The sequence below is a fragment of the Aspergillus oryzae genome, chromosome 4 (assembly GCF_000184455.2).
Source record: "Aspergillus oryzae RIB40 DNA, chromosome 4".
NCBI lineage: Eukaryota > Fungi > Ascomycota > Eurotiomycetes > Eurotiales > Aspergillaceae > Aspergillus > Aspergillus oryzae.
The window spans coordinates 2,362,710-2,386,546 of record NC_036438.1 but is presented as its reverse complement, the minus strand read 5'-3'; the positions used below and the strand labels follow the sequence as shown (position 1 = coordinate 2,386,546).

General features: G+C 50.3%; 11 protein-coding genes across 11 annotated transcripts; 5 read left to right on the top strand and 6 right to left on the bottom strand.

Moving 5' to 3' along the window:
* Positions 1-333: 333 nt before the first annotated feature.
* AO090012000924 (polyadenylate-binding protein) lies at positions 334-1,199 on the top strand (the record flags this gene model as incomplete). The annotated part of the gene is made up of 4 exons (XM_001727812.3): positions 334-402; positions 544-800; positions 902-989; positions 1,050-1,199. 4 exons carry the CDS (start codon positions 334-336, stop codon positions 1,197-1,199), a joined length of 564 nt encoding a protein of 187 aa, XP_001727864.1.
* Positions 1,200-4,925: 3,726 nt separating this feature from the next.
* AO090012000923 (NEDD4 family E3 ubiquitin-protein ligase) lies at positions 4,926-5,997 on the top strand (the record flags this gene model as incomplete). Its single annotated transcript, XM_001727811.3, has 4 exons — positions 4,926-5,191; positions 5,254-5,391; positions 5,446-5,841; positions 5,898-5,997. The coding sequence occupies 4 exons, from the start codon at positions 4,926-4,928 to the stop codon at positions 5,995-5,997; spliced, it is 900 nt and encodes a 299-aa protein (XP_001727863.3).
* A 1,081-nt stretch (positions 5,998-7,078) lies between these two features.
* On the top strand, positions 7,079-7,765 carry AO090012000922 (GPI anchored serine-threonine rich protein; the record flags this gene model as incomplete). Its single annotated transcript, XM_001727810.3, has 3 exons — positions 7,079-7,203; positions 7,269-7,367; positions 7,498-7,765. 3 exons carry the CDS (start codon positions 7,079-7,081, stop codon positions 7,763-7,765), a joined length of 492 nt encoding a protein of 163 aa, XP_001727862.1.
* A 282-nt stretch (positions 7,766-8,047) lies between these two features.
* AO090012000921 (arylsulfotransferase family protein) lies at positions 8,048-9,948 on the bottom strand (the record flags this gene model as incomplete). The annotated part of the gene is made up of 3 exons (XM_023236690.1): positions 8,048-8,215; positions 8,274-9,425; positions 9,562-9,948. 3 exons carry the CDS (start codon positions 9,946-9,948, stop codon positions 8,048-8,050), a joined length of 1,707 nt encoding a protein of 568 aa, XP_023091593.1.
* Positions 9,949-10,015: 67 nt separating this feature from the next.
* Positions 10,016-11,759, bottom strand: AO090012000920 (uncharacterized protein; the record flags this gene model as incomplete). Its single annotated transcript, XM_023236689.1, has 4 exons — positions 10,016-10,021; positions 10,158-10,402; positions 10,551-11,269; positions 11,356-11,759. The coding sequence occupies 4 exons, from the start codon at positions 11,757-11,759 to the stop codon at positions 10,016-10,018; spliced, it is 1,374 nt and encodes a 457-aa protein (XP_023091592.1).
* A 657-nt stretch (positions 11,760-12,416) lies between these two features.
* Positions 12,417-14,519, bottom strand: AO090012000919 (uncharacterized protein; the record flags this gene model as incomplete). Its single annotated transcript, XM_001727807.3, has 1 exon — positions 12,417-14,519. One exon carries the CDS (start codon positions 14,517-14,519, stop codon positions 12,417-12,419), a length of 2,103 nt encoding a protein of 700 aa, XP_001727859.3.
* A 638-nt stretch (positions 14,520-15,157) lies between these two features.
* On the bottom strand, positions 15,158-15,822 carry AO090012000918 (uncharacterized protein; the record flags this gene model as incomplete). The annotated part of the gene is made up of 3 exons (XM_023236687.1): positions 15,158-15,201; positions 15,304-15,439; positions 15,499-15,822. The coding sequence occupies 3 exons, from the start codon at positions 15,820-15,822 to the stop codon at positions 15,158-15,160; spliced, it is 504 nt and encodes a 167-aa protein (XP_023091591.1).
* A 1,979-nt stretch (positions 15,823-17,801) lies between these two features.
* AO090012000917 (glycoside hydrolase family 5 protein) lies at positions 17,802-18,980 on the top strand (the record flags this gene model as incomplete). The annotated part of the gene is made up of 1 exon (XM_001727805.1): positions 17,802-18,980. The coding sequence occupies one exon, from the start codon at positions 17,802-17,804 to the stop codon at positions 18,978-18,980; it is 1,179 nt and encodes a 392-aa protein (XP_001727857.1).
* A 466-nt stretch (positions 18,981-19,446) lies between these two features.
* AO090012000916 (putative vacuolar transporter chaperon Vtc1) lies at positions 19,447-19,880 on the bottom strand (the record flags this gene model as incomplete). Its single annotated transcript, XM_001727804.3, has 2 exons — positions 19,447-19,784; positions 19,847-19,880. The coding sequence occupies 2 exons, from the start codon at positions 19,878-19,880 to the stop codon at positions 19,447-19,449; spliced, it is 372 nt and encodes a 123-aa protein (XP_001727856.1).
* Positions 19,881-20,785: 905 nt separating this feature from the next.
* On the top strand, positions 20,786-21,485 carry AO090012000915 (dynein light chain Tctex-type family protein; the record flags this gene model as incomplete). Its single annotated transcript, XM_001727803.3, has 4 exons — positions 20,786-20,815; positions 20,912-20,950; positions 21,063-21,137; positions 21,201-21,485. 4 exons carry the CDS (start codon positions 20,786-20,788, stop codon positions 21,483-21,485), a joined length of 429 nt encoding a protein of 142 aa, XP_001727855.1.
* A 534-nt stretch (positions 21,486-22,019) lies between these two features.
* Positions 22,020-23,429, bottom strand: AO090012000914 (WD40 repeat domain-containing protein; the record flags this gene model as incomplete). Its single annotated transcript, XM_023236686.1, has 4 exons — positions 22,020-22,262; positions 22,503-22,658; positions 22,746-23,266; positions 23,408-23,429. 4 exons carry the CDS (start codon positions 23,427-23,429, stop codon positions 22,020-22,022), a joined length of 942 nt encoding a protein of 313 aa, XP_023091590.1.
* Positions 23,430-23,837: the final 408 nt, after the last annotated feature.

Sequence of the window (23,837 nt, the reverse complement as noted above, 5' to 3'; positions counted from 1 at the left end):
GTTCAGATGACAAAAGTCGCTAACCGGAAAGAGCAGCAGTGACTTCGGCGTCGATCAAACACGAGCATTACCATTTGTGACCTACTACGACGGGTCTTCTACCTCCAATCACCGGTTGCAGGTCGTTTTATTTACCTCTTCAATCTTTTCAATCTAGACTTACTTTACTCCAATCTTTAAAGCTTTGCATTTGTCGGATATTATATTTTCCCAGAGCTCTTGCTCCACTCCCGCTCCGCTAGCAGTTGGGGAGGTGCCGTTACAACTTGAGTTTTTCCTTGACTCGGCGGGTTGAACATAGAAAAGAGGAGGCATCCCAAGATTACTTCCATAATGAATCCCGAAGAGAACGAAGTCAAAGATGAGCGCTTGCAGCATCAAGAAGAGGGGGTAGACGATGAGGTAAGGTTGTTCCTTCAAGCTGGAGCTCATGCTAGATTGAAGACTGGAAGCTCAACTCTGGTGTTTCTGCATCGTCCTTGCTTCATCACAATGTTACTTTCTATTGTATCAGTCAAACTAACACGGTGGTCTCGTCTGTAGGAAGAGATTGCGGCGATGAAGAGACGGGTAGCCGAAATGGAATCCGAGGCAGCGAAGTTGCGCGAGATGCAAGCCACCCTTGATCAACAGTCCGAGAACCTGCGGGAAGATAAGGAAGAGATCGATGCGCGGAGTATTTTCGTCGGCAACGTTGATTACGGTGCTTCCCCGGAGGAGATTCAGGCGCATTTCCAGAGCTGTGGCTCAATAAATCGCGTTACTATTCTCCTGGATAAGTTTTCGGGTCAGCCGAAAGGGTGCGTTACCCGCTTTTTCAGCCTTTCAGACATTTTTCCCACCATTTTTTGCTCCTTTATGAGAACAACTTCTGTTGCGAGTGCTGATGTCTGTGGTACAGGTACGCCTATGTAGAGTTCGCAGAACCTAGTTTGGTGGCCCAGGCACTTGTCCTAAATGAGAGTGTTTTCCGTGGCAGGAATCTAAAGGTTGGTCACCCTGTCTACCCCTTGTGCCCAGTGCCGTTTTGTCAGCTAACACGCATGCAGGTTGTCCCCAAGCGTACCAACTTGCCCGGCATGAGTCGAGGCCGCGGACGAGGTGGCTTCCGGGGCCGGGGTTTCTTCCGTGGCGCCCCTCGGGGAGGCTACCGCGGAGGCTATCGTGGTGGCCGGGGTCGGGGCTATGCACCTTACTAAATGCATGCAACGTATGCTGCCACGCCGAGGGTGAATAGTTCGCAGACCAGAGCAAGCGAGCTCGAACGAGTCGAGTGACAGAGGAATACGGCCGGACACGTCCACATTAAATCATAAATCGCGAGGTTTCTCTGATTTCATGGAGAATGCTTTGGAGTTGGGGATGGGATGTACTGTATGATAACCATCTGGCAACCGGTAGGATGGATGGATTCCGCTTGTTTCTATGATATCACCCTTATTCTGCTGGGGTTTTCTTTTTTATTTTTATTTTGATTTAGTTACGATCATCATCATTTTGAAAGCATATCTTGCAGGGTCAATGGAAAACACTATGTTGCCTCTCTTTTATTTTTATTTTTATTTTATTCTTTTTTCACATGTGTGTGTGTGTGTGTGGTGTATGTGGGTATGGATACGATGTGTACGGAGCTAGGTAGTATGTACGAGGGAATTGCGACGGTAAGGATCAAGCGATGGCGATGAACTTTGAAGGCTGGTAAGTAGGTCAACTAAAGCAGTGTGCCCCACTGTCTAGGACCGGTCGTACTGTCCGTACTCCGCGTATGCTCCTGAACGACAACATTAAGGGGTTAATGATTGAGGAGGAGTGGTATACATCGTACCAAAGTCAATATAAAAATAGAGGGATAAATTTTGTTGCCTTACGGGAAAGCCACTAAATGCTTGGCTTGGGCTACGGGCGAAACGTTTCTTCCAGTCGAATGGGAACTTAAGCACGCGGGGTTGCTGCTTTTGGCGTCATGGGCTCTGGAATCTTGGTTAGCCGCCGGCCTAGACACCTTAGGTTTCAGGTATCCTATCACCGTCTTTCCTTTTTTCCTGATCTGGAATGACTTCGAGGAACACGAATCATACAGTACTGTATGTACATGGATACTACTCGTGATCTGTCACCGGTAATTTTGGGATGGAATATGGAAATTTATTTGGAAGTATGATTTTGCTGGTAAAGTATTATATCCCTAGTGAAATGGAATGGATCGGAGTATATTATTACATGATGATTACCGATATATTTGGTTGGAGAGAGCTCAGGAATGAAATTATAGAATGCTTATTTATGTATTATTGACGTTTACAATATCACTCTAATATTTTTTATAATTTTTTATTTTATTTTTTTTTTTCCCTTCATTTTTCTCTAGGAATTTATTAATTATTTCCACCCCTCTCCCCTCCTTCGCCACGATCCGCCCACACCCGCGCTACTGTTCCTAAGGAGCCAAACGGAAATCAAGTCAATCAACCGCGCGCTGCTCGTCTGGTCGGAAGAAAGCCCCTCGTCACCAGGTGATTGGCTCGTAACAGCGCAACGTCAGGACCTTCTCTGGTTTGCTCAGCCCCAAAGTTGCCCGCGCCTCCATCCTCAGGCTTAGTGTCCCCGTTATCGCCAAACCTCAACTCATCTTTAGTTTTCTCCGTTGCATCAATCATCATCAATCTTGCTCCGGTTTCACCCCCTCCCCTCCCCTCTCCACTTCACACCACCGCTTCTGTCATTCGATCTACGGCCGACTTGTGTTCCCGATCTTTCGATTCCTGCCTAGTGTGCGGCCTGTGGTCTGTGGTGGATGCGCACGCCGCGAATTACCTTTTAGGCTTGTCCTGATCGGCCGTTTTACACCCGGAGGCGTGTACTGCCAGCTCCCTTTCTACAGTACAGGATGGGTTCCAATCTGCCCGCGTAAGTCTTCTCCAACAACTCCTTTCCTTTCGATAAGAAGTTCTATCGCGTCAAAAACAAGAAGACAAGTCCCGTGGATTGAAAAGCGAGGGTGTGCTAACGAATCAATGACTTGCAGCCAGCCAAACCTCAGGGTTACAAGTAAGCCATTCGGGAATGGGGGAGAACCATCAGTCATTCTTCCATAGAGAAGAGAAGGGCAAAGAGCTTACTGACTCTCTTTCTTGTTAGTTATCGCGGCGGATGGACTATATAAGCGAGATGTCTTCCGTATGTCCCGCCTATATGATCTGAAATGATCCACTTTCGCCTTTACCAGTTTGACTAATACCTTCTTTCATATATACAGGATTCCCTGATCCGTTCGCTGTGGCCACTGTGGGGGGCGAACAAACCCATACAACCTCTGTTATCAAAAAGACATTGAACCCTTACTGGAATGAGATGTTTGATCTGTATGCCTCCCCGCCCAAGTTCCGACGTCTCCATACTGATCAACACTGCAATACAGGCGAGTAAATGAAGATAGCATCCTTGCCATCCAGATCTTTGACCAGAAGAAGTTCAAGAAGAAGGACCAAGGGTTCCTCGGTGTGATCAATGTACGGATCGGTGATGTGATAGATTTGCAAATGGGCGGTGATGGTAAGTTGCTCTGCGAGTCAACTGTCGTCATCCTCTAAAAGGTTTGCCCCGTGCGTGAAAGTGTCTCAACTGACATCGTTACCTCGTGCGCTACAGAGATGCTCACTCGAGACTTGAAGAAGTCCAACGATAATCTTGTTGTGCATGGCAAACTCATTATCAATCTGTCCACCAACCTAAGCACACCCAATACCAACCAAGCAAACGGCTTACACCGGTCACATATGCAGCCATCAACTTCCAGCGGGCTTGTGCCACAGGTATCGGCATCGACTCCGCAGCCGTCTCCCGGCCCAAGTCAAGCTGACCCCACCGCGTCAAATCCATCTCTCCACCCGCAGCGTGTCCCATCGACTACTAGGCCAAGCAGTACGATTGTCCCTGCCAATGGCCCGCCCGCTCCGCCCAATGGTCAGCAGGGCTCTCGCACAAACCTTAGCTCGTTCGAAGATAGCCAAGGACGGCTGCCAGCCGGCTGGGAGCGACGAGAAGATAATTTGGGACGGACATACTATGTGGACCACAACACGCGGACGACCACTTGGACCCGGCCATCGAACAACTACAACGAGCAAACGTCACGCACGCAGCGGGAGGCCAGCATGCAGCTTGAGCGGAGAGCCCACCAAAGTCGCATGCTCCCGGAGGATCGTACCGGTGCGAGCTCACCCAACCTGCAGGAGAACCAGCAACAGGCTCAGACCCCGCCGGCCGGTGGCAGCGCCAGTGCTGTTTCTATGATGGCTACGGGAGCGACCACCGCCGGCACTGGCGAGCTTCCGCCAGGATGGGAGCAACGGACTACCCCCGAAGGACGGCCTTACTTTGTCGATCACAATACCCGCACCACGACATGGGTGGATCCGCGACGACAGCAGTACATCCGGATGTATGGCCAGAATGCCAACGGCACCAATACCACCATTCAACAGCAACCAGTGTCCCAACTGGGGCCGCTACCCAGTGGTTGGGAAATGCGCTTGACGAATACTGCGCGTGTGTACTTCGTCGACCACAACACGAAGACGACCACCTGGGACGATCCCCGTCTGCCGTCCTCCTTGGATCAAGGCGTCCCGCAGTACAAGCGTGACTTTAGACGTAAATTGATCTACTTCCGGTCACAGCCCGCTTTGCGAATCATGTCCGGACAATGCCACGTCAAGGTACGACGTAACAACATCTTCGAGGATTCCTACGCCGAGATCATGCGGCAGAGTGCTTCGGATCTGAAGAAGCGCTTGATGATTAAATTTGACGGTGAAGACGGATTGGATTATGGTGGTCTGTCCCGGTAAGTAGTCCTGTCGATTGCGAAGAAGTACCCAAAGCTAACAGCGCCCAGTGAATTCTTTTTCCTTCTCTCTCACGAAATGTTTAACCCCTTCTATTGTCTTTTCGAATACTCCGCACATGATAATTATACCCTGCAAATTAATCCTCATTCGGGCGTTAATCCGGAGCATCTGAACTACTTCAAGTTCATTGGACGTGTTGTTGGATTGGCCATTTTCCACCGCCGTTTCCTTGATTCATTCTTTATTGGAGCGTTCTACAAGATGATGCTCCGGAAGAAGGTGTCGTTGCAAGATATGGAGGGTGTTGACGAAGATCTGCACCGCAACCTGACTTGGACCTTGTACGTTCCTGTAGCCCTATGCCCCGAGGCATATGTCAAGAGCTCCTGCTGATAATCCACAGGGATAACGATATCGAGGGCATTATAGAGTTGACGTTCGCCGTTGACGACGAGAAGTTCGGAGAGCGCCGTACGATCGATCTCAAGCCGGGCGGTCGGGATATTCCTGTTACCAACGAAAACAAGGGAGAATACGTTGAGTAAGTTGTGGCATCCTAGTGATGAGCGAGCTGAGACAATTAACGCTGGGTTAGGTTGGTCACCGAGTGGAAGATTGTGAAACGGGTTGAGGAACAATTCAACGCCTTCATGTCAGGCTTCAATGAGCTGATCCCTGCCGATTTGGTCAACGTCTTCGACGAGCGTGAACTGGAACTGCTGATTGGAGGTATTGCGGACATTGACGTTGATGACTGGAAGAAGCACACCGACTACCGTGGCTACCAGGAGTCGGATGAGGTGATCCAGAACTTCTGGAAGATCGTCCGCACCTGGGATGCGGAACAGAAGTCCCGTCTGCTTCAGTTCACTACTGGTACATCCCGTATCCCGGTCAACGGGTTCAAAGACCTGCAAGGTTCCGACGGACCGAGACGGTTCACTATCGAGAAGTCCGGCGATCCGGGGGCGCTGCCCAAATCCCACACATGGTACGTTTTCTCCCTGGTGTGTGACAATCGTGAATGCTTAGCTGACTGTTTTGAAGCTTCAACCGGCTCGATCTTCCTCCGTATAAGACTAATGATGTGTTGGAGCATAAACTCTCGATTGCAGTGGAGGAGACATTAGGTTTCGGACAGGAGTAGAGGCATCTTTTGTTCTATTCCGAGACAAGATATTTTGCATACGAATATATTAATTCCGCCGCCGCGTGCAACGCGGACGGCATGCAAACCAACGCGATTGAGAGGGCGCATGCGCATGTTCATGATCTCCACTGGCTTGTGTCCCTTTGGCATCCCATATTCCCCCTTCGTTCGTGGTCTTCGTTTTGTTGCATGCGGCTTGGAGCAGACTATATGAATTCTTTTTTATTCTTCTTTCGTTACTTTCAGAGTGGTGGCTTTGTATATATTCTGTATTATTGTCCTATGGATAACGAGCTGACTTGAATCTGGAGTTTTTAACATTAAGGAAGGTCTAAAATTTCGTATCCAATTTTAGGGTTTGTGTTGTCCTGTGGCCGCATGTGACCGGTCTGATTTTGAAGACGGAGAGATCAAGAAGTGACACATCGTCCCTAACTATTGGACTTAGTGTTTGAACCCTTTTTGTCACCGCCATTCGATAGACACTCAACTGTGCAGAATCAATTGAGGAACTGGAAATGCAAGACCGTCCCTAATTGCAAGTGAAAAGGGGAAAAAAGAGACTCGAATGTATGCCTCAACAATCCATGTTCACCCCGTCAGGCAGTCGATATCTCGACGTCTCCATCGTACGTACATGATTGACAGCAAGAAATATAATCCATCTCAATCAATAGGACAGGGTTATAGAAACTATTGACACTTAGACAACCATCCACTAACAAACCCAGTCAGTGCCGTGGACCATTCATATCGCATAATGGAAAGAAATTCCTCGGGGTGGCTGATATAGTGCGATGCAGTGTCTTCCTCCACCACCTGTTCTCACTTGGTGGGTGTCATGTCGTATCTTACCGACAAGAGCTCTACAGATGTCACGCTCATTATTACTTTCTGAGAAAACGCTCAGACATTGTTGTGTTTGATTTAAGAGCTGAGCTGTCCCTTCTCCCTTCGTTTCTCTTTGTGACGTTTTGTACTCTTGTCTAAGGCTGTCTAGTGACCAGAGGTTCTCTATACTTCATCTTGATTTGCCCTAACTCTCATTTCAACTACCATTAACAATTCAAACGGAAACATGCGTGCCACACTCTTCACCACTATCCTGGCAGGATCCCTCCCCCTCCTTGCAGCGGCCCAGACCCAGGCCACTGCTACTGCGGGGACAACGACTTCGACCGGGTCGAAGTGCGCTGCTCAGAAGTATGTCACAAAGCCGGATCATTTCTACTCAGATATCTAGATATTGACGAAGCTTATTCAAACAGCATCGTGGATGATTGTAAAGAACGAATGATGGGCCAATTGAAAGCTTGCGGAGTAAACGAGTGGAAGTGCCTGTGTGAGCAGCAGGGCAACGTTGTTACGTGAGTTTAGACACTTCCTTTCCTGTTCAACACTTTCTTGTACAGAAAGCATGCATGTATATACAGACATTATGTTTGAACCATTCTACCACATGCTACCATTGGCTAATATATGGAACGGCATGAACAGATGCTACAACAACTGCCCTGGTTCTGCGGAGAGCGGCCCTGAAAAGCAAAAGCAACAAGTCTACTGCAACGCAGCAAAAGCTCTCCCCTCGTCGTCAACAACGATTGCCTCTTCGACGGCTTCGGCGACGGAAGCGAAGAAGACCAGTTCCTCTACTGCCACTTCGACTAGTACGTCTACGGGTGCTGCTGCTCTTCCTACGGCGGCATTCGGGGCTGTCGAGGGGGGCTTGATGCTGGGTGTTGTGCTGGGTGTTTTGGGGCTGTAATTGTTCCAGCTTGAGTCGAGAGATTTATGATAATACATAATAGTAATCACTGATGTGTATGCTGCATTGATGGAAGGGCAGTGGTTTAATGTATGTCTAATATGCTATGAATTAAATCGATGTAATTATAATCATATCCAATTCCGTATCTCAGACATAAAGTGCTTCGTCGTCACCAATTTGTCTTAGGGGAACTATCTACCCTGTGTATGTACATACATCACGCTATCCATGCGTAGGGTATCAAACGAGCCGAACCAAACAATAAGCTATTCAATCATATCAATAAACCCGTCGAGCCCGTAGTGATGCAAGATAACGCAGCCCCACTGAGATCCTCTTCCTGGTCTGCCATAGAGCAGCCAGTACAGCTCCCACCGCACAAGCAGCGGTAAGCATATGCAGCAGACCATCATCTTCCGCCAACGCCGAAGAGAGACTCCAAGACTCCTACAGATAAGACCTGTCAGTATCAACCCTTCTAGATCACCAAATAGTAGCAACATACCGAATGGTCCACACCAAACACCTCCGTATAGCCCAACTCCTCGCCGGTGAAGTCCACCGCAACCAACCTCCAATACCCACCAGCCTCACCCATCTCAATGGCCGTCTCAAACCCCGTCTTGGGCAGATAATCCACCGTCTCAAACTCGTCCTCTGTAGAGCTGCCGACCCTCTGCAGAACCCACCCGGCCACATCCGTCGCGCCATTCCAACTAACAAACACCGTCTTTGAACCCTCATCAACCGCTACATCCGGCGGCATAACAGGCCTCCCAACCCAGTCCGACTTATACGTCCGATACGACTTGACCCAACCCAAAGGAAAGAACATCTTCGGACCCCAGTGCGTATCACAGAGCACCTCCCCACGGGCACTGAACTCGGTATACGCCGCAGCCTTGCCCCAGCCGACAAACACATTTCCCGATTCCTCCAACACCTGCATATTACCCTGCGAACGCGCACTGAATCCCCCAGGCGCAGGGTACACGTGTCTGGCCGTCGCGGCCCAATTGTTGGCATCTACCTCAATCACCAAGCCCCGACTATGATCCTCATCCATGACATGATCATTGGCCCCATTATCAAACACTGTAATCACATCCACACCCTCATCGCCATTCCCTCCTCCAGACCCAAAAGACCCAGGAACCCACCTCGCATTATGCTGCCACTTAAACCCCGTCGCCAGTCCCCCCGACAAATCCCCAAACATATTCCTCTTCCCCCCAAGAACCCACAACACCTCCCCATCGCCCCCAATACAGGTAACAGTATGCATATACCTCGACGAAACAAGATACCGTCCACCGTCCAACTTATCCACACTATTCATATGAAAATAGTCATAAGCCTCCTCACTCGAATTCGCACCTCCCTTCCCGTTTAACGGGAAATAAGTTTCAGTGATATTGTAATGGTCACTGGCTCGCCATTGGAAGAGGAGTGTGTTGGTTTCGACGTCGATTTCCTGGAAGAGACAATCGTAGATCCACCCGCTTGGGGGACCGTTGACTGGCGTAAGGTCGTAGGGGATGATCTCGTAGATGGTGATTAGGGCTGTGCCGGCGGGGGTGAGTTGGAATTCATGGACGTCGCCTTTTTGGTTGTTGAGGGGGGTTATGGTGTGGGTTAGGGTGTAGGTTGAATCTAACTATTGTTTTTCAGTGTCAGTTATCACTGTATCCCTTGTGAACACAATAACCCTAACAAGTCTCACCCCCTACACCCAGAACTCAAACAAGAAGAAGAAGAAGAAGAAGAAGGAGAAGGAGAAGAAGAGAACAAACCATATAATACACCCCCAACCCCCTCGTCCCATCATCCTCCCCAACCCAAAACGTCAAATAATCCTCCCCCCGATACCTCTGAACCCTGAAATCCATAACCATCCCGAACCGATCCTCCATCCAGACCAAGTCCCCCTTATTATCGAAGATCAATGGCCCCGGGTGCGGGTAGAAATGGCCCCGTGGACTGAGGAAGACGTATTTGTCTTCGCAGCGGGGGTCCCATTTTAGAATATTGGGTTCTGGGGAGGCGAGGTCGAAGGATTCGTATTTTGTGACTGGGTGCGCGCCCAGCAGGCCGATGTCGTAGAGGAGGGTGTGCCATTTTAGGGCTTGGGATTGGTTTAATAGGAGGAGGAGTGGGTAGATGTATGTGTATATTGACATTTGGGGGTTTGTGTATGTGTACGTATAGGTGAATGTGTATATGTATGTATGTGAGAAAAGTGCATTATCAAGTCTTTGAATAAGATAGATAGGTAAGACTTGTATACTACAGTGATTATACTTTTTACATCGTCTAGAGAGTACGAGTCGGGGAAATGACCTGTGGGGAGTATCGAATGGAGTACGTTATAGTATCAGTGGTCACTGACCAGTGACAGAGTACATAGAAAAGGGGAAAGCAACGATGTTCCCACTTTGGTGTAAAAGTTCATGGGATTCATCATCGGCGACGCAAATTGAGCAGCGTGGGTGACGAGGCCCGCCACGATGTGGGGAGATTGTGCTTCATATCGTTGGTGGACGATGTGGTCCCGGCCCGCTTGAATGGCGCCAACGGGGAGATAAGCATTTGAGGAGACGTCAATTGATCCTCTTAATCTTTTCTTCAGATTATCTGATTAGGGTGAATTACGAGAGACCTCTTTTCTATGTAGGTTTAAGAGGCTGAACATAAGGGCAACGTTACTTTTCAAGATACAAATACATCGGATATCATAAACAACCACAAACCCACACCCCCCATCAAGTAGTCTTCTTCTTACTATTCCGACCTCCCTTCTTCAGGTCCTCCTTATCGAGTCGCTTTCGTTTAATCCCCGGATTCGCCTTCGCCTCATGAGTCCCCTCATCCGCCGGCTGCAAATCATGATCCACGACATCATATTCCTCCAAATACCCCGAAACATCAATATGCCTCAACACAAAAGCCACCTTCTCAATATCCGCACAAGAAACCTTCCCTGAAGGAGTCTCGGACTCATTCAACCTCGCCCGCAATTCATTGACAGCCGTCCACAGCGTCCGATACTCCGAGACATCATATTTGACATTGATCTCGCCATTCGGCCGTCGGAACTTGCTCGCCTTCTTCCCGAGCTTGTTGATCTCTGTCTTTTCGCTCTCCTGACCGAGCCGGGTCCCGGGACACGGGAACTCCTTCATACATAGCCAGAGGTACGTATCGTCACTGTAGAATGGAGCCTCATGCTCGGGGTCACGGATCGTGCCCACAGATAAGAGTAGCGACGCTGTAGCTATGCCTACGCCGCGGAGCGGTTTCATTAGAGCGTCTAGGCTCGGCTTGGGGAATGAAGCTGTCGGGTCGGTTTCTGGCTTATCCCCAGTTTCAGCCCCAGCTTCACCCTCGGCGGGTGTAGTCGGGTTCACTGCCGTAAAAGCATCCGATGTAGCTTTTTGAACAGTTTTTGCTTGATTCGCCTTCACCATGCCCAGCAGTGTAGGACGGAAAATACCATGTTTCCTACACAAGGGTCAACAGCCATTCAAACCATACAAATCAAACCAAGTCACACAAAACACAAAAAAAAAAAGAAAAAAAGAACTCACAACTTCCACTCAACCAACTTCACAACCTCCTCCTTCTCCAAAGCCCTCTTCTCGGCCGCCACACCCGGCAACTCCTCATACCTCAGGGCGTCCAACTCCCGGAACGCCTCGACCTCAGCCTCAACCTGCTTCTTCTGCCCCTCATCCAACTCAGGAGTCACAACCTGAGAAGGAGGCGCCTGATTTAAGCGTTTGGCCTGCTTCCCTCGTTTTGAGACAGTTTTGAGAACGCGATCTATGGCCTTGCGGCGCGTCACGGCCTCTAAGGTGGCCGGGTAGCAGGTTAGTAGGGCCTGGAAGGTATCCCGGGTGATGTGGCCCGGGTGGAAATCTGTAGAGGGGTCGGGTTGGTGTTGGTCTTCGCCTTCTTCGCTGAAGTCGAAGCTGGTGGAATCTTCATTCATCTTTTTCTTTGGGCTCTCTTCTCTCCTTTGTTTTCTATTTGGGGTGTGGTGGTTTTAGATGGGGTTGTTGGAGAGTATAGTGTGTCTCTATTTTTACTGAGGTGTCTGGAGTTTGGATCACCAGGCACTGTATTTTTGTTCTTCTACAGGTTGATATTGGCTGAGGTTGAGGTCGCGTGGGTGGTATCGTATGTAATGATACCTTATCGGACTTGAACTAAATGTGGTAAGTTTGGTATTCCTATTACGATCCTATTCGGTAAGTGATCTTTGATGAGTTACTCGACGTCACTATATATTGCACACTACTTTTTATAAAGTCGGCAACTTGCAAATCTTTGATTATTCAATACAGAATCATCCCGTATAAGTAGAGAGTCGTCAGAGTTGCATCCGTAAACATCGCCAGAAGCGCTCAACTGCAACGTCTCGCATCGCACAAACCAATAAGAACTAGAACATGCAACCACGAAGATTCATCCAGACCGATCGGACCGTGGCAAGCATAGTCCCACGTAAACACAAGTTGTAAGGCCCTAAAGTCTTATACAAGAATCTGGGAGAGATGTATAGCATTACAACGGACGAGAGGTCTAGCCCCTGCGAGTAGTGATAAGAGTTGAGAAAAGAAAGAAAGAGAAAAGAAGTCTATAGCATTTACTGGCCTCCACTAGATTTTCGCTTGTGGTCCTTCTTCCTCTTGGGACTGGTGTCCGGACTGGCAAAGCTCACGCGCTTCTCATCCTTGCCACGGTTCAAGGACACAATGGACGCGGAAAGAAGGTCATCTTTCTTCTTGGAGCTGCCGCCCCGAAGTGGTTTCGAGAAAGAGGGTGAAGGGTGAGTGGCTGGGTCGGATTTGGGATCGCTGGTGGTCGTGGAGCCCGTCGTATCGTCGTCGTCTTCCACGTCAATGTGACTGAAGTCTTCTTCATGATCCCCCGCTTCCGACGAGCTGGGACCCGGGCTATCCGAATCCGACGCCGCTCCGTAGTCGTCGTCGTCGTCGCTCACCAGACTTGGAGCCTGGTTCGATTCGACAGTGTTCGGGCTAAGATTGGCCGAGCGATCGATCCCATCGACTTCACGGAGACGAAGGTCATCGATCGGGGCTACTGATGAGGGTGGGCCGTACGGAGATTGATAAGGCGCAGCCCGCGTTGGCGTCAGGGTTTCCAAGGTGAGGGGCTTATGACTCGTCTTGTCCACCCCCTTTCGGCTACTGGGGCGCCGCGACCCGGCTTGTGGAGCTGTGGTCCGCATGGGTTGCCGGCTAATGCGAGCTTCAGTCGGTTTTTCACCGTGACTCGCATTGACCGACGGCTGGGCCGGCTCCACGTCCGACTCGCCCTCGTCGGACGAGTAGGCGCTCAGATCAACGGGGGTTTTCGCTTCCCCAACCAGTCGGTCCAGATCGAGTCCGACCCCCTTGAGTTGCATCAGTGATGACAGATGAGGGGTAGCCGGCGAGCCCAAGAAGGCATCCGCGGGCTTCGCCGGCGTATTGCGCTGACTGGGTTGAGGGTGGGCAGACGGACGAGGTGTTTCCACCACGGAAGACGCCTGCTGGCTGGAGACCGACCATTTCTGGGGCGTTGCGTTGTCACCAGAGGCCTCCGATGCGGATGGTGTCTTGGCGGACGACTCAATAACGTGAGCAGATCGAATGAGCGGATGAACGTAACCTGCCGAAGCGGTACTGGAGGTGTCGTTCTTACCCCCAATGATCGCACCCGCTTCGTCCACCTCGACGGGCTCTCCTGATGCGACCGCGGCGGCATCGTGACTAGCAAAGTTCCGATTATGGGCAATGCGGCAATGGTTGATGAATCCTTGCGTGCTGGAAAAATTGTCCCTTCGACAGTCCAAGCAGACAAGTTTGACCAGGACACCATCTGACTTTCGCCGGATGATCATTGGGCCCGCTTTCTCCTTGGGCGGTGGATAGCCATTCGGCAAGGATTGGAGCTTCATGTTACCCGAGCCTCGCTGGAGGCGAGATTTGCTAGCCCAGTAGCCATCGCCAGAGCTTCCACGTGTCGAACGGCCTTCCATCAGCGGCGTACCCGGTGCACCGAATCCCAGAGGGGTTGCCGGCTCGAGCTCCCCTCCGTCGAAACGAGGATCAGGAAGTAACCACCGGGCATAATGGCGGGTGTATGGGCCATCCGTTACACCCCACGGTGCCGGGGAGAGCGGCGGAGGTCCATTTCCAGGAGCTAGCACTGCCATCCCCGTACCGTTGCTGACCGACTGACCCATCGCATGCGATCCAGGATACGGGATTTCGGCGCATCGTCGCAACTGTTCCAACGCGACTTGGCATTTGGCGATCTCTTGGTCGATCAAGCGGAGTTCGTTGTGCTTCAACAACACCTCTAAGCTTAACTGTGCCTCCAACGTCTCGCGCAACCTGTCCACATTCACTTTGCGCGGGGTGGCGTCCTGTTTGGCGACCGGGAAACCTGACGGGTCGGGATTCTGACGAGATGCGTTGTCGGACGGGTGTGACGGTTGGGATGCGCGATCGCTGCGAGTTGTTGGTTCCTGTGACGTCGCAGTCGCACTACTCAGAGATAGAGACGGATCTTGACCAATCGCGACTGGATTGCCGGGCGTATCGTCTGCGCGCAACTTGGTTGCGACCGGGGCACGTTGACCGGTGGCGGAATCGCTCGAATCGGAGCGCTTGCGCTTCAACTGGGGCAGCGCCAGGCTGTTCACACCGGGCGCGGCGCAGTGTGGCGAGGTCGCGAGCATCTTGAGCTCCTCAGCCATCACCTTATTCCCCCCAATTGCAGAGGACCAGGGTAGCAGCCGAAACATGCCATGCGAGAGATGTGCGACAGGGAGAGAAGTAGGGTGTTCAGACGCCAAGGCGACTTGGGAGAAATGCGACACGTCCAAAAGCGACAGAAAAGATAAGGTGGGAAAAAAAAGGGCGCAAATACAGTTAGTCACTGAGCGATTAGATCATGCACCAGTGCATGCGAACGCGATCGAAATCTGGGGGAAATAGATGGAGAGGTGGAGAGTGAGGCGTAGAGTCCGCGAAGGAGTGGACGTTGCTGCCGATCGGTGATCAGGCGTCGTTTTGCGACCGGCAGAAGCTCAGCAAGGGGGAAGAGGGAGGAAAGAGTCACCCCAACCAGAAACACCGGACGTTAGAGCGGATTTCACCACCTTCAGCGGGAGAGGAAAGGATGATAAGGAAGTTGGGGAAGGAGCAGATTCGGGAAAGTTGTTTTAGATTTGAATTTCCGAACCAGACAGAGTTTCCCAGAGAAATGAAATAATGACAGATAAGAGAATAAAAGCTATGGGGATAGGAAGTAAAGTAAGAGGGAGTACAGTACGTTTCCCGTACGTCCCAACAAGTAAGGTAGTAAGCAAGTTAGTCACTCACATGCAGCTCCCGGGAACGGAGGGACCGCAACAGAGGCTATTGATTGGCAACCTCCAGAGAGGCAAAATAGGCGGAAAAGGTGGTGGCGTAATCTATTAATAATGGATGCTAAGGAACAAAACTCGTAACGAAACAAACAGGAACAGGCAGCAGACAAGAAGAGGGAGGGAATGAATGAGGCAAGAGAAAATAAAATAAAATAGAGACTTTTGGGTTCCCTCAGATCCGAAAAGATGATACAGAATAGGAAGGAAGTTCTAGCTAATCTGCAGCTCTGCGAATCAATTAAAGATCAGTTTGGGGAAGAAAAAAAAAAGAAAGAAAACTATATACGGAGTAGGACGAGGGAGAGGAAAAGGGAACGCGTCGATAAGAAAGAAGATCGCAAGTCAGTAGTCCGACCAGGGACCCAAATCTTTTTCGCGGAGATGGAGAGTGATGCAAACCCGTCGGGTATGGAGAGAAGGAGAAAGAAGAGGAAAGAATCCGGGAGGAAACGGTGGAAGAGGAAGAGTTGGAGGAGTTGTTGGGTTTGGGTTCTAAGAAAGGGAAAAGGAGAAGAATATCTTTAGAAAGTTGGATGGGGGGGCAAAAGAGGATCAGTGACCGTGAGGGGATCTTCCAGGGTGGTTTTTGTTTCTCGTTGGTAACCTGCATGTATGTTTGTCCATAGTAAGTAGTAGTATGTACATGTACTACAGAGGTTGAAGGGTCTATGACGACGGGGTGAACAGTTATCACCACTGCACATTCAATCAATCATTATCTAGTCTCAGGGCTAAGAAAATGGCCAATGTCGATTTGCCGGAAGAGAATTTCCTACCGAGTCAGTCCGTTGTAAAAGTACCAGTGAAATCTTTTTTCTCACTATTAAATAAATATTATATTAATAAATATTGATTGATCAAGAGCTCTCATTGATCCTCAAGGAATTGACTTCCCTGTTCCAGCGTCTGGTTGAATCCGACTGACACGTCAAATCAGATCTTCGCGCTATTGACCCTTCACATTGGCTGGTGGGTCAATGATGTGATACCGGGCCTGGACTGGTCCATGGCTCGTCTTCGTTGTAATTACCGTCACGCCCCGTATGGTACTTCTGTTGGTATCAAGCGATCTGAGCTCTTCCTTCTTGTCGTCTTCTTTTCTTCCTTAATTAGTTCTTACTGCACTGCCACAGGAGTCAACTGCATGTACCACCTACTTGACTGGAATTTGATTCTACCTGCTGGTAGGAGTAGCTTAGCGCGCTGTACCACCGTTAGCAAGGTTGACTATTCACATATCATTGGGCACCGTAGAGTTAATGCCCTAACGGAGCTGTATAGGCCTTTCTGAAGTAGGAATGGTGGAGTTGTAGTTGGCCAACTATTGAAAACATCGCCTTAGTCACAGTCGTGACAATTGAATTATGAGCTAACAGTGCCATGGATCGGAAGAGTGTGGTTAAGGTTCGTCGGGCACACATGGCGGATTCTCTTCCAAGTGTTGACTTTTCTTTCATGCTGCTGGACCCCTGGTTCGTTCGCTGCCTGATCAGGTAACGACAGTCATCGAAGGAGTGCCTGAGGTACAGTGATTAATTACATCATGACATCTAGTCATCCCTCGCTTTTCCATTTTGGGTGCTTTGTTTTCTGAACCTTGAAGGATACAGACGATCATCACCACCTTACCATCTCCATACTCTGGTTCAGTAGTTTCACTTAGAGACTCTCCTGCGCCATGACTCTGGTAGATTATGTCTTCTGGACCAGACAATGGTATGTGGTGAATCTTCGATCGTTACCTCCCCTTCGGTCTTTTGATTCTCATTGAAGTGCTGTCATGCTAATACTTTCACGATTTAAAAAGGGGGGTGGTTGAGTCGGACAGTGCACTCAAACAGTTAATGAGCGAGATACCAATCTTGCAACTTTGGCTATTCCCAGCATGAGGGAGACCCTCGTATATAACACCGCGTGCCTCGACTGAAGTGAAATCTCTCAATTCGGAATATCCGAGTGCCAAAAGGCGGCAATTCCTTCTACCACGGTTGGGGAATTCCGGCCGGAAACCTTTTCGTCAACAATGGCCACAGCTTATGGGTCTTGGGCAAATGTTGATCAAAATTTTCGGGTTGATATTAGACCGTACATACTCGACTGTGATTGCACGCGGTGGATACTCTGGGGGTTTGGGGTACTGACGAACGGCATTTTCTCCTCCGCACCCCGCAACGATGCTTTTCGGCAGGGTCACACTAGGTCTCCATGTGGATTCAGTTATGCGAATGAAGAATTCTCGTGGGATCGCAAGATGGATCTCTGCTCTAAGCTCTCCCGCCATTGGGTAAGTTGCCTTGTGCCTAACGGCCTTGGCTTCAACTGCTGCGGAAAATACTCTCTATATGGTTAGACTGTGGAACTTCAGAAAGCAGCGGACGAGGGAATTCTTGCCCCGAAGAGCTTTCCGGATGCACATTGTGATCTCATTGAGAGACGATCGAGCTCGGGAATTCCTATATGGCACCGGGACAGCAGTTGGGCCTATATCATGGCGAGGGTTCCCCCTTGGATCTTGCGCGGTGTGAAGAGTGATTCCTGGGAGGTGATTTACCAGTACAAGGTTACCAAAATTGCACTCATTACGTGAAAATGCGGGCGTCACTACCGTTTCTTACTGCCTTGGGATGTATTCCAGCCGCTTTGGCAGCTCCCCATCCCCGAGTGCAGAGTCCGGAGTATGTCAACTGGACAACTTTCAAAGCCAACGGAGTCAACCTCGGAGGCTGGCTCGTCCAGGAGTCCACGATTGACAGCCAGTTTTGGGGTACATATTCCGGCGGCGCGGACGACGAATGGGGGCTTTGTGAACATCTAGGATCCCGGTGTGGGCCTGTTTTGGAACATCGATATGCCACCTACATCACAGAACGCGACATCGATAAGCTGGCCAGCGTCGGTGTAGGGGTCTTGCGGATTCCCACGACCTACGCCGCCTGGATCAAACTCCCTGGCTCCCAACTGTACTCGGGGAACCAGACAGCCTACCTCAAACAGATCGCCGACTACGCGATCACCAAGTATGGCATGCACATTATCGTGGACGTCCACTCCCTTCCTGGTGGCACAAATGGTCTCACCATTGGCGAGGCTAGCGGGCACTGGGGCTGGTACTACAACGAGACCGCGTTTGACTACTCCATGCAAGTCATTGATGCCGTCATCTCCTTCGTCCAGAACTCGGGGTCGCCCCAATCTTACACCATTGAGCCGATGAACGAACCTACCGATAACCCAGATATGTCCGTCTTCGGTACTCCAGCAGCGCTCTCAGATCGCGGAGCCACCTGGGTACTGAAATATATCCGCGCCGTAATCGACAGGGTCGCATCCGTCAACCCCAACATCCCAGTCATGTTCCAGGGAAGCTTCAAACCGGAGCAGTACTGGTCCAATCAACTCCCCGCCGACGCGAACCTTGTCTTTGACGTCCACACTTACTACTTCGAACGCAATGTCACCTCCGAAACCCTACCAGCCCGCCTATACGCGGACGCACAGTCCAAGGCGGGAGATGGCAAGTTCCCTGTGTTCACGGGAGAATGGGCTATTCAGACGTTATACCAGAACTCCTTTGCCCTCCGCGAGAGGAATGTGAATGCGGGTCTCGATGCCATGTACAAGTATTCCCAAGGTAGCTGTTACTGGACTGCGAAGTTCTCGGGCAATGCGACCGTGAATGGACAAGGAACACAAGCAGACTACTGGAACTTTGAGTACTTTATCGACCACGGGTACATTGACCTTACGAGATTCCATGATACGAAGTGAAAGACGACCTAGATACCTTGTCGGTCGACTGAGACGATATTTTTGTACTTCATAGTCTCCAATTGATTCCCAATAATTCAATTTTGCAATTTTGAAGCTCACTAAACAGCGGCCGTAGCACAATTTTAATCGCTATAACACAGAAACAATAGAGAAATATACAAACTACCCACAATGTACACGTACAAGCAACAATAACCAATCATGAAAAGAAAAAGAGAGAAGACAGTCCTGCGACCGCTCATCAGACGAGACTATAATCTATCCACCGAGTTTTAACCCTTGCACCGGCCAGCGACGTCGACCGCAGCACGAAAAAGAAACAAGTCCATAAAGGGCATAGACCATAACACATAACCCAGGTCTAGCGCCAGCAAAAGTACGGGCACGTGCCCCACAAAACAAGGGGGGTTTGAGAAAAACAAGCACGAAAAAGATAACACCCAAGAAACCACAGGAGATGGATTTAGTTCTCCGTGATCCTGAGGATAAAGTTAACGACGACGGCCGCCAACAAGGCGAGGGCCAGGACGGTGGGACCGAAACGGTCGTCGATGCCGCTCTGGCCGCGTTTGCGGATGCTTGCTGCGCGCCAGTGGAAGGTGCAGAGGGCGTAGATCATGGCCGCCATGGCGATGATGGTGAAGAGACCGGCGGAGATACGGCCGATGCGGTCACCGAAGTTCAGGAGACCGACGGCCAGGCCGCCCAGGATGACCGTGAAGTTGAGCCATGAGAGGAAGGTCCGCTCGTTGGCGAAGAAGACCTTGGGTTCGACTCTGGTGGGCAGGGCGATGCGCTTGCCTTTGGGGAGTTTGTTAGTTGGGACTGGATGATTGATTCATAATTCATTTTTTTTTACTGACCTGGGGCAGTCTGGAGGAGAGGTTGACTCGACATTTTGGTCCGTGTATGTGTGGGTACGGAAGGGGAGAGATAAGAGCTATTGAGATGGGATCCGGGGAGCTTGAAGGAAGAATGAGAGAGCAATTGACGGTCGAGAGTTTCTGATCAACCTCGATAATGCTACAGCCAAGAAATGTGATAGGAAAAAAGATAGATGACGCTCGGTTAGAGAAGGAGGAAGAGGAGAAAAAAATTAATTCGAGGTGTCGGGAGGGGAGACTAGAGAGGATCGATACAGTTGCTGCAACCGCTACTGTCGGTATTCCAGACGGCCCAGATTTCTGCCCCGCTACAAACGCTCTGGGTTGTCTTGCTCCTTACCCACTTCGGCCTAGTTTGTGGCGTCGGCTTGATTTCCGACCGGCTACTCCATCCACGTGCCTCCGTTCGTTGCTGTTGTCATCGCTTGAGGTCGTTTCGGATTATGGTTACCCCGTGCTACTGTGGCGGTGACGGGCTAAGCACGACACTAGCACTTAGCGGGTAAGTAGCTACTAAGCCAACCCTGATCCAGTATGGAGCGGTTATGAGGGTGGGCCAACCACCAACCGTCAAGCCACATTCCTGATAACACACTCAACTGCGGCTCCTAAACATCTAGCAAACACGACCTGTAGGACTACCTTCTCTCCCTCCAGACTTGGAATCCCACCAGCACTGACGCTAGTTTCATCCCTGCATACCACATTACATCAGGTGAGTCTTATACTTCTGCAGTCCTTGACCGTCAATTCGTCTCAGATCTCGGGGCGCACTCCCCCACAATCCTATCTCCAGATTCACTCCGGCCTGCCCACCGTCGACTCTGGACCCGTCTAGACCCCGATCGCAATTAGAGCATGCTAACTCAATAGGTCTATTCCAGAAAATCATCTTCACACCCGACTATCCCACCTACAATGGCTGTCGAGACTGCTCCCACTTCTTCGGTGCGTGACCATGCAATCCTTTTTGCCGCTAAAACGTCATTGTCCGCTATCGCTCGTCCATTGACGCTTACATCTGTCTCTCTTGGACGCCTATAGCCTGTCCCTATCGCGGACCTTACCAAGATTGCCTCCGAGGTACGTTTCCCCCTTTTATCATCCGGCTCCACCAAGTCACGGTGGTATACACTATTGAATACAACTGTCGACCATGGCAAGATAAGGAAAGCCTGAACTAATTCTAGAACAGGCATGTGACTCCGCACTGAACGGCGTCGAGGGCTACGAGCACACCAAGGTCGGCGAATGGAACTCTCAGATCATTGTGAGTGTGGGCCGTATTCTCTAGCACCGCATGCACAACAGACTAATCACCAATCTGCTAAAGAACACCATCCTCAAAGCACTCATCAGCGCTACCGCCCCCTCTACCCCCTCGGCAGCAGCCCCATACCGGTTCACCGTGAACAGCACCATCGTGCAACAAGGTCTGATCGACAAGTCTGCCGCCGCAGAGGGTGCCGCCAGCAACACTGGCAAGCGCGGTATGCACTCCGCCTCTGGTGCGTTCTGGGACGTCAACCGCGATGGAATGTGGACATTCAAGTACCCCGGTGCTGACGAGCGGGGTCTGGACGTCGTCGTGAGTGTAACCTGGTTCGCCGTCAATTAAATCTAAGCATATCAACATGTACGGGGTTAAAGGAAAGATAAAAAGGTTCCTGATATGTTTGGTGGTTTTGATTGATTCTTAAAGCACTGTGGTTGTTATTTTACGATTTATTCTTCCCTCTATCATTCTAGTATTATTATTTTTTCCATTTGCTTTGGGAGCAAGGAGCAACGAGCCAGATAAGGGTTTCTTACCTAGCATTTGTTGGTATGATGTTTTTTCTCGAGTGAGCCTTATACCTTGTGTGTTTCTGATCGTATCCATACGTATGTAGGGGAATATACAACGAACTTGTACAGAGAGAATATTATACGTATATTCTTTATTTCGTATTGGATATACCACAATCATACGTGAGCATGCCATAGACTCGGAGACATCCAAAACAATACAAGTGGGAACAAACAAGCCTGAACTCCAATGCAGAAGGCAAAATACCTCCATGCTTCACCCAATCCCAGGCGCCATGCTAACCATGAAGAAGACTAACTGACAACGGACAACGGACAACAACGGTGCGTAACTCGGGACCTCTCACCGAGGCTCAGAATAATCGTTCAGAGCAACGCACACCGCCCCGCGGTGATGCCCACTGTATTGACGGATAACCTGACCCGAAGCCAACTCCCATAGACGAGCGTAGTGGTCACTCGAAACGGTGACGAGATAGGCCGAATCGGCGGAAAAGGCACAGTCCCACACCCACCGCTGGTGATTTGCTAGGGTGGTCTCCAGGTAAAGGGTGTTGGTATTCGGATCTACTGGGGGACCATCTTCCTGTACGGGGAAGGTTTGCTGGGGCTCGTTGGTGGGCGGCGGGGTTCCGTTGATAAAACTGAATGGGTTGATAAAGTCGGCTCTACCATTTTCACTGCTTGGCGTGTTCACCAGGCTGTCTGAAGGGGGTGGGGATGAAGGGGTCTCTTTAGGTTCAGGGGTGATGCCTTTGGCCTTGGCTTTAGCTGCTTGCGCGGCGGCTATCTTGGCCGGGGGATAGTCGAGGTCAAGGTTCCAGACCTTGGCTGTGTGGTCTGCTGAACAGGTCGCGAGGTGCTTGACGTCTGGTGAGAGGAGAATGCGAGTGAGATAATCTTTGTGAGCCTGGAAGGTGCACATTGGAACGATGCGCGTTAATTCAGCGTCTTGGACCATGCGCCAGATGTAAACATTGCCCTAGCAGGTAAATTAGTCTCAGATCGCAAAGTGAATAAACAGTTTGCTTGATGTGGCACAGAACGAGAAAGAGATGAATATGAATACCTTCTTATTCCCTGCGCAGAGTAAGGATCCATCGCTTGCAACACTAACACTTTGCACAGCAACGTCATCTTCGGGAATTAGCTGATGAGTGCAGACGCTCTCGCCCAGATCCCAAACCCGGACAATACCAGCACGATCACCACTGATGAGCTCACCCTGGTTGGGGTGAATTACAACGTCATTGACGGGGGCTTTATGGGCATAATTGCGTTGTAGACTGCCGGTGCGCGTGTCCCACACTTTCACCGTGCCGTCTTCCGAACTAGTGACCATCCACTTGCCTTCGCAGTGAAATGCAACACCCGTAATGTTGTTCGTATGGCCATCAAAGGTCATAACGGGGTTGGGATTAGTGGACTTGATATCATACAACTTGACATTGTTGTGACCTGCGGCGGCCAGATAGCGCTTGTCTGGAGTGATGCATAAGCGATTTACTTGAGAGTCCGGATGCTGAATAGTCCGTGAGCATATTCCAGACAGAGCTTCCCAGAAACTGCCATGTAGGATTTTAGCGCTGACTATACCGACAATCGTAGAGAAGGTACGACTTACCGAATGGTGTGGTCATATCCGGCTTTGATAGCGAAGCGGTCAATTAGCGTCACTGAAATACCAACCGAAGCTTTCGAAGCCAATGCTGAGATCCAGCTTGTACTTACCGGTACAAAGAATGACACTCATATTGAAGGTGCAGGAACCTATGAGGAACTGAAGAGTATTAAATATCAGGAGACCCTGAGCGTTTCCCCATCAGCGGAAAGAAAGTTGATTTGATTCCTGCCGGCCTTATGCTGCGGCGGCATTCGCTGCCCGCAATCCCTGGCCGTTCTGGGAAAGGCACACGTGAGCGGTCTTTAAGGCGGTGGGCGAGGCGGAAAGTGATCAAGGAGATTAAAAGTCGACTTAAAAAAAGAACCATTGAAATCATGTTCTCAACTTAGTCGCAGATAAGATACAAAGTTTCGCCTTGCGCTTTGTTTTCTTCGTCAGCGAGGATTATTCCGTGGTTGTCAAAGAGGGGTCTGACAAGGCGAACCATCCCCGTATTTCTCTCCTTCATTTGAGCGGCAGCAAGGTCGTGTCCTTGTT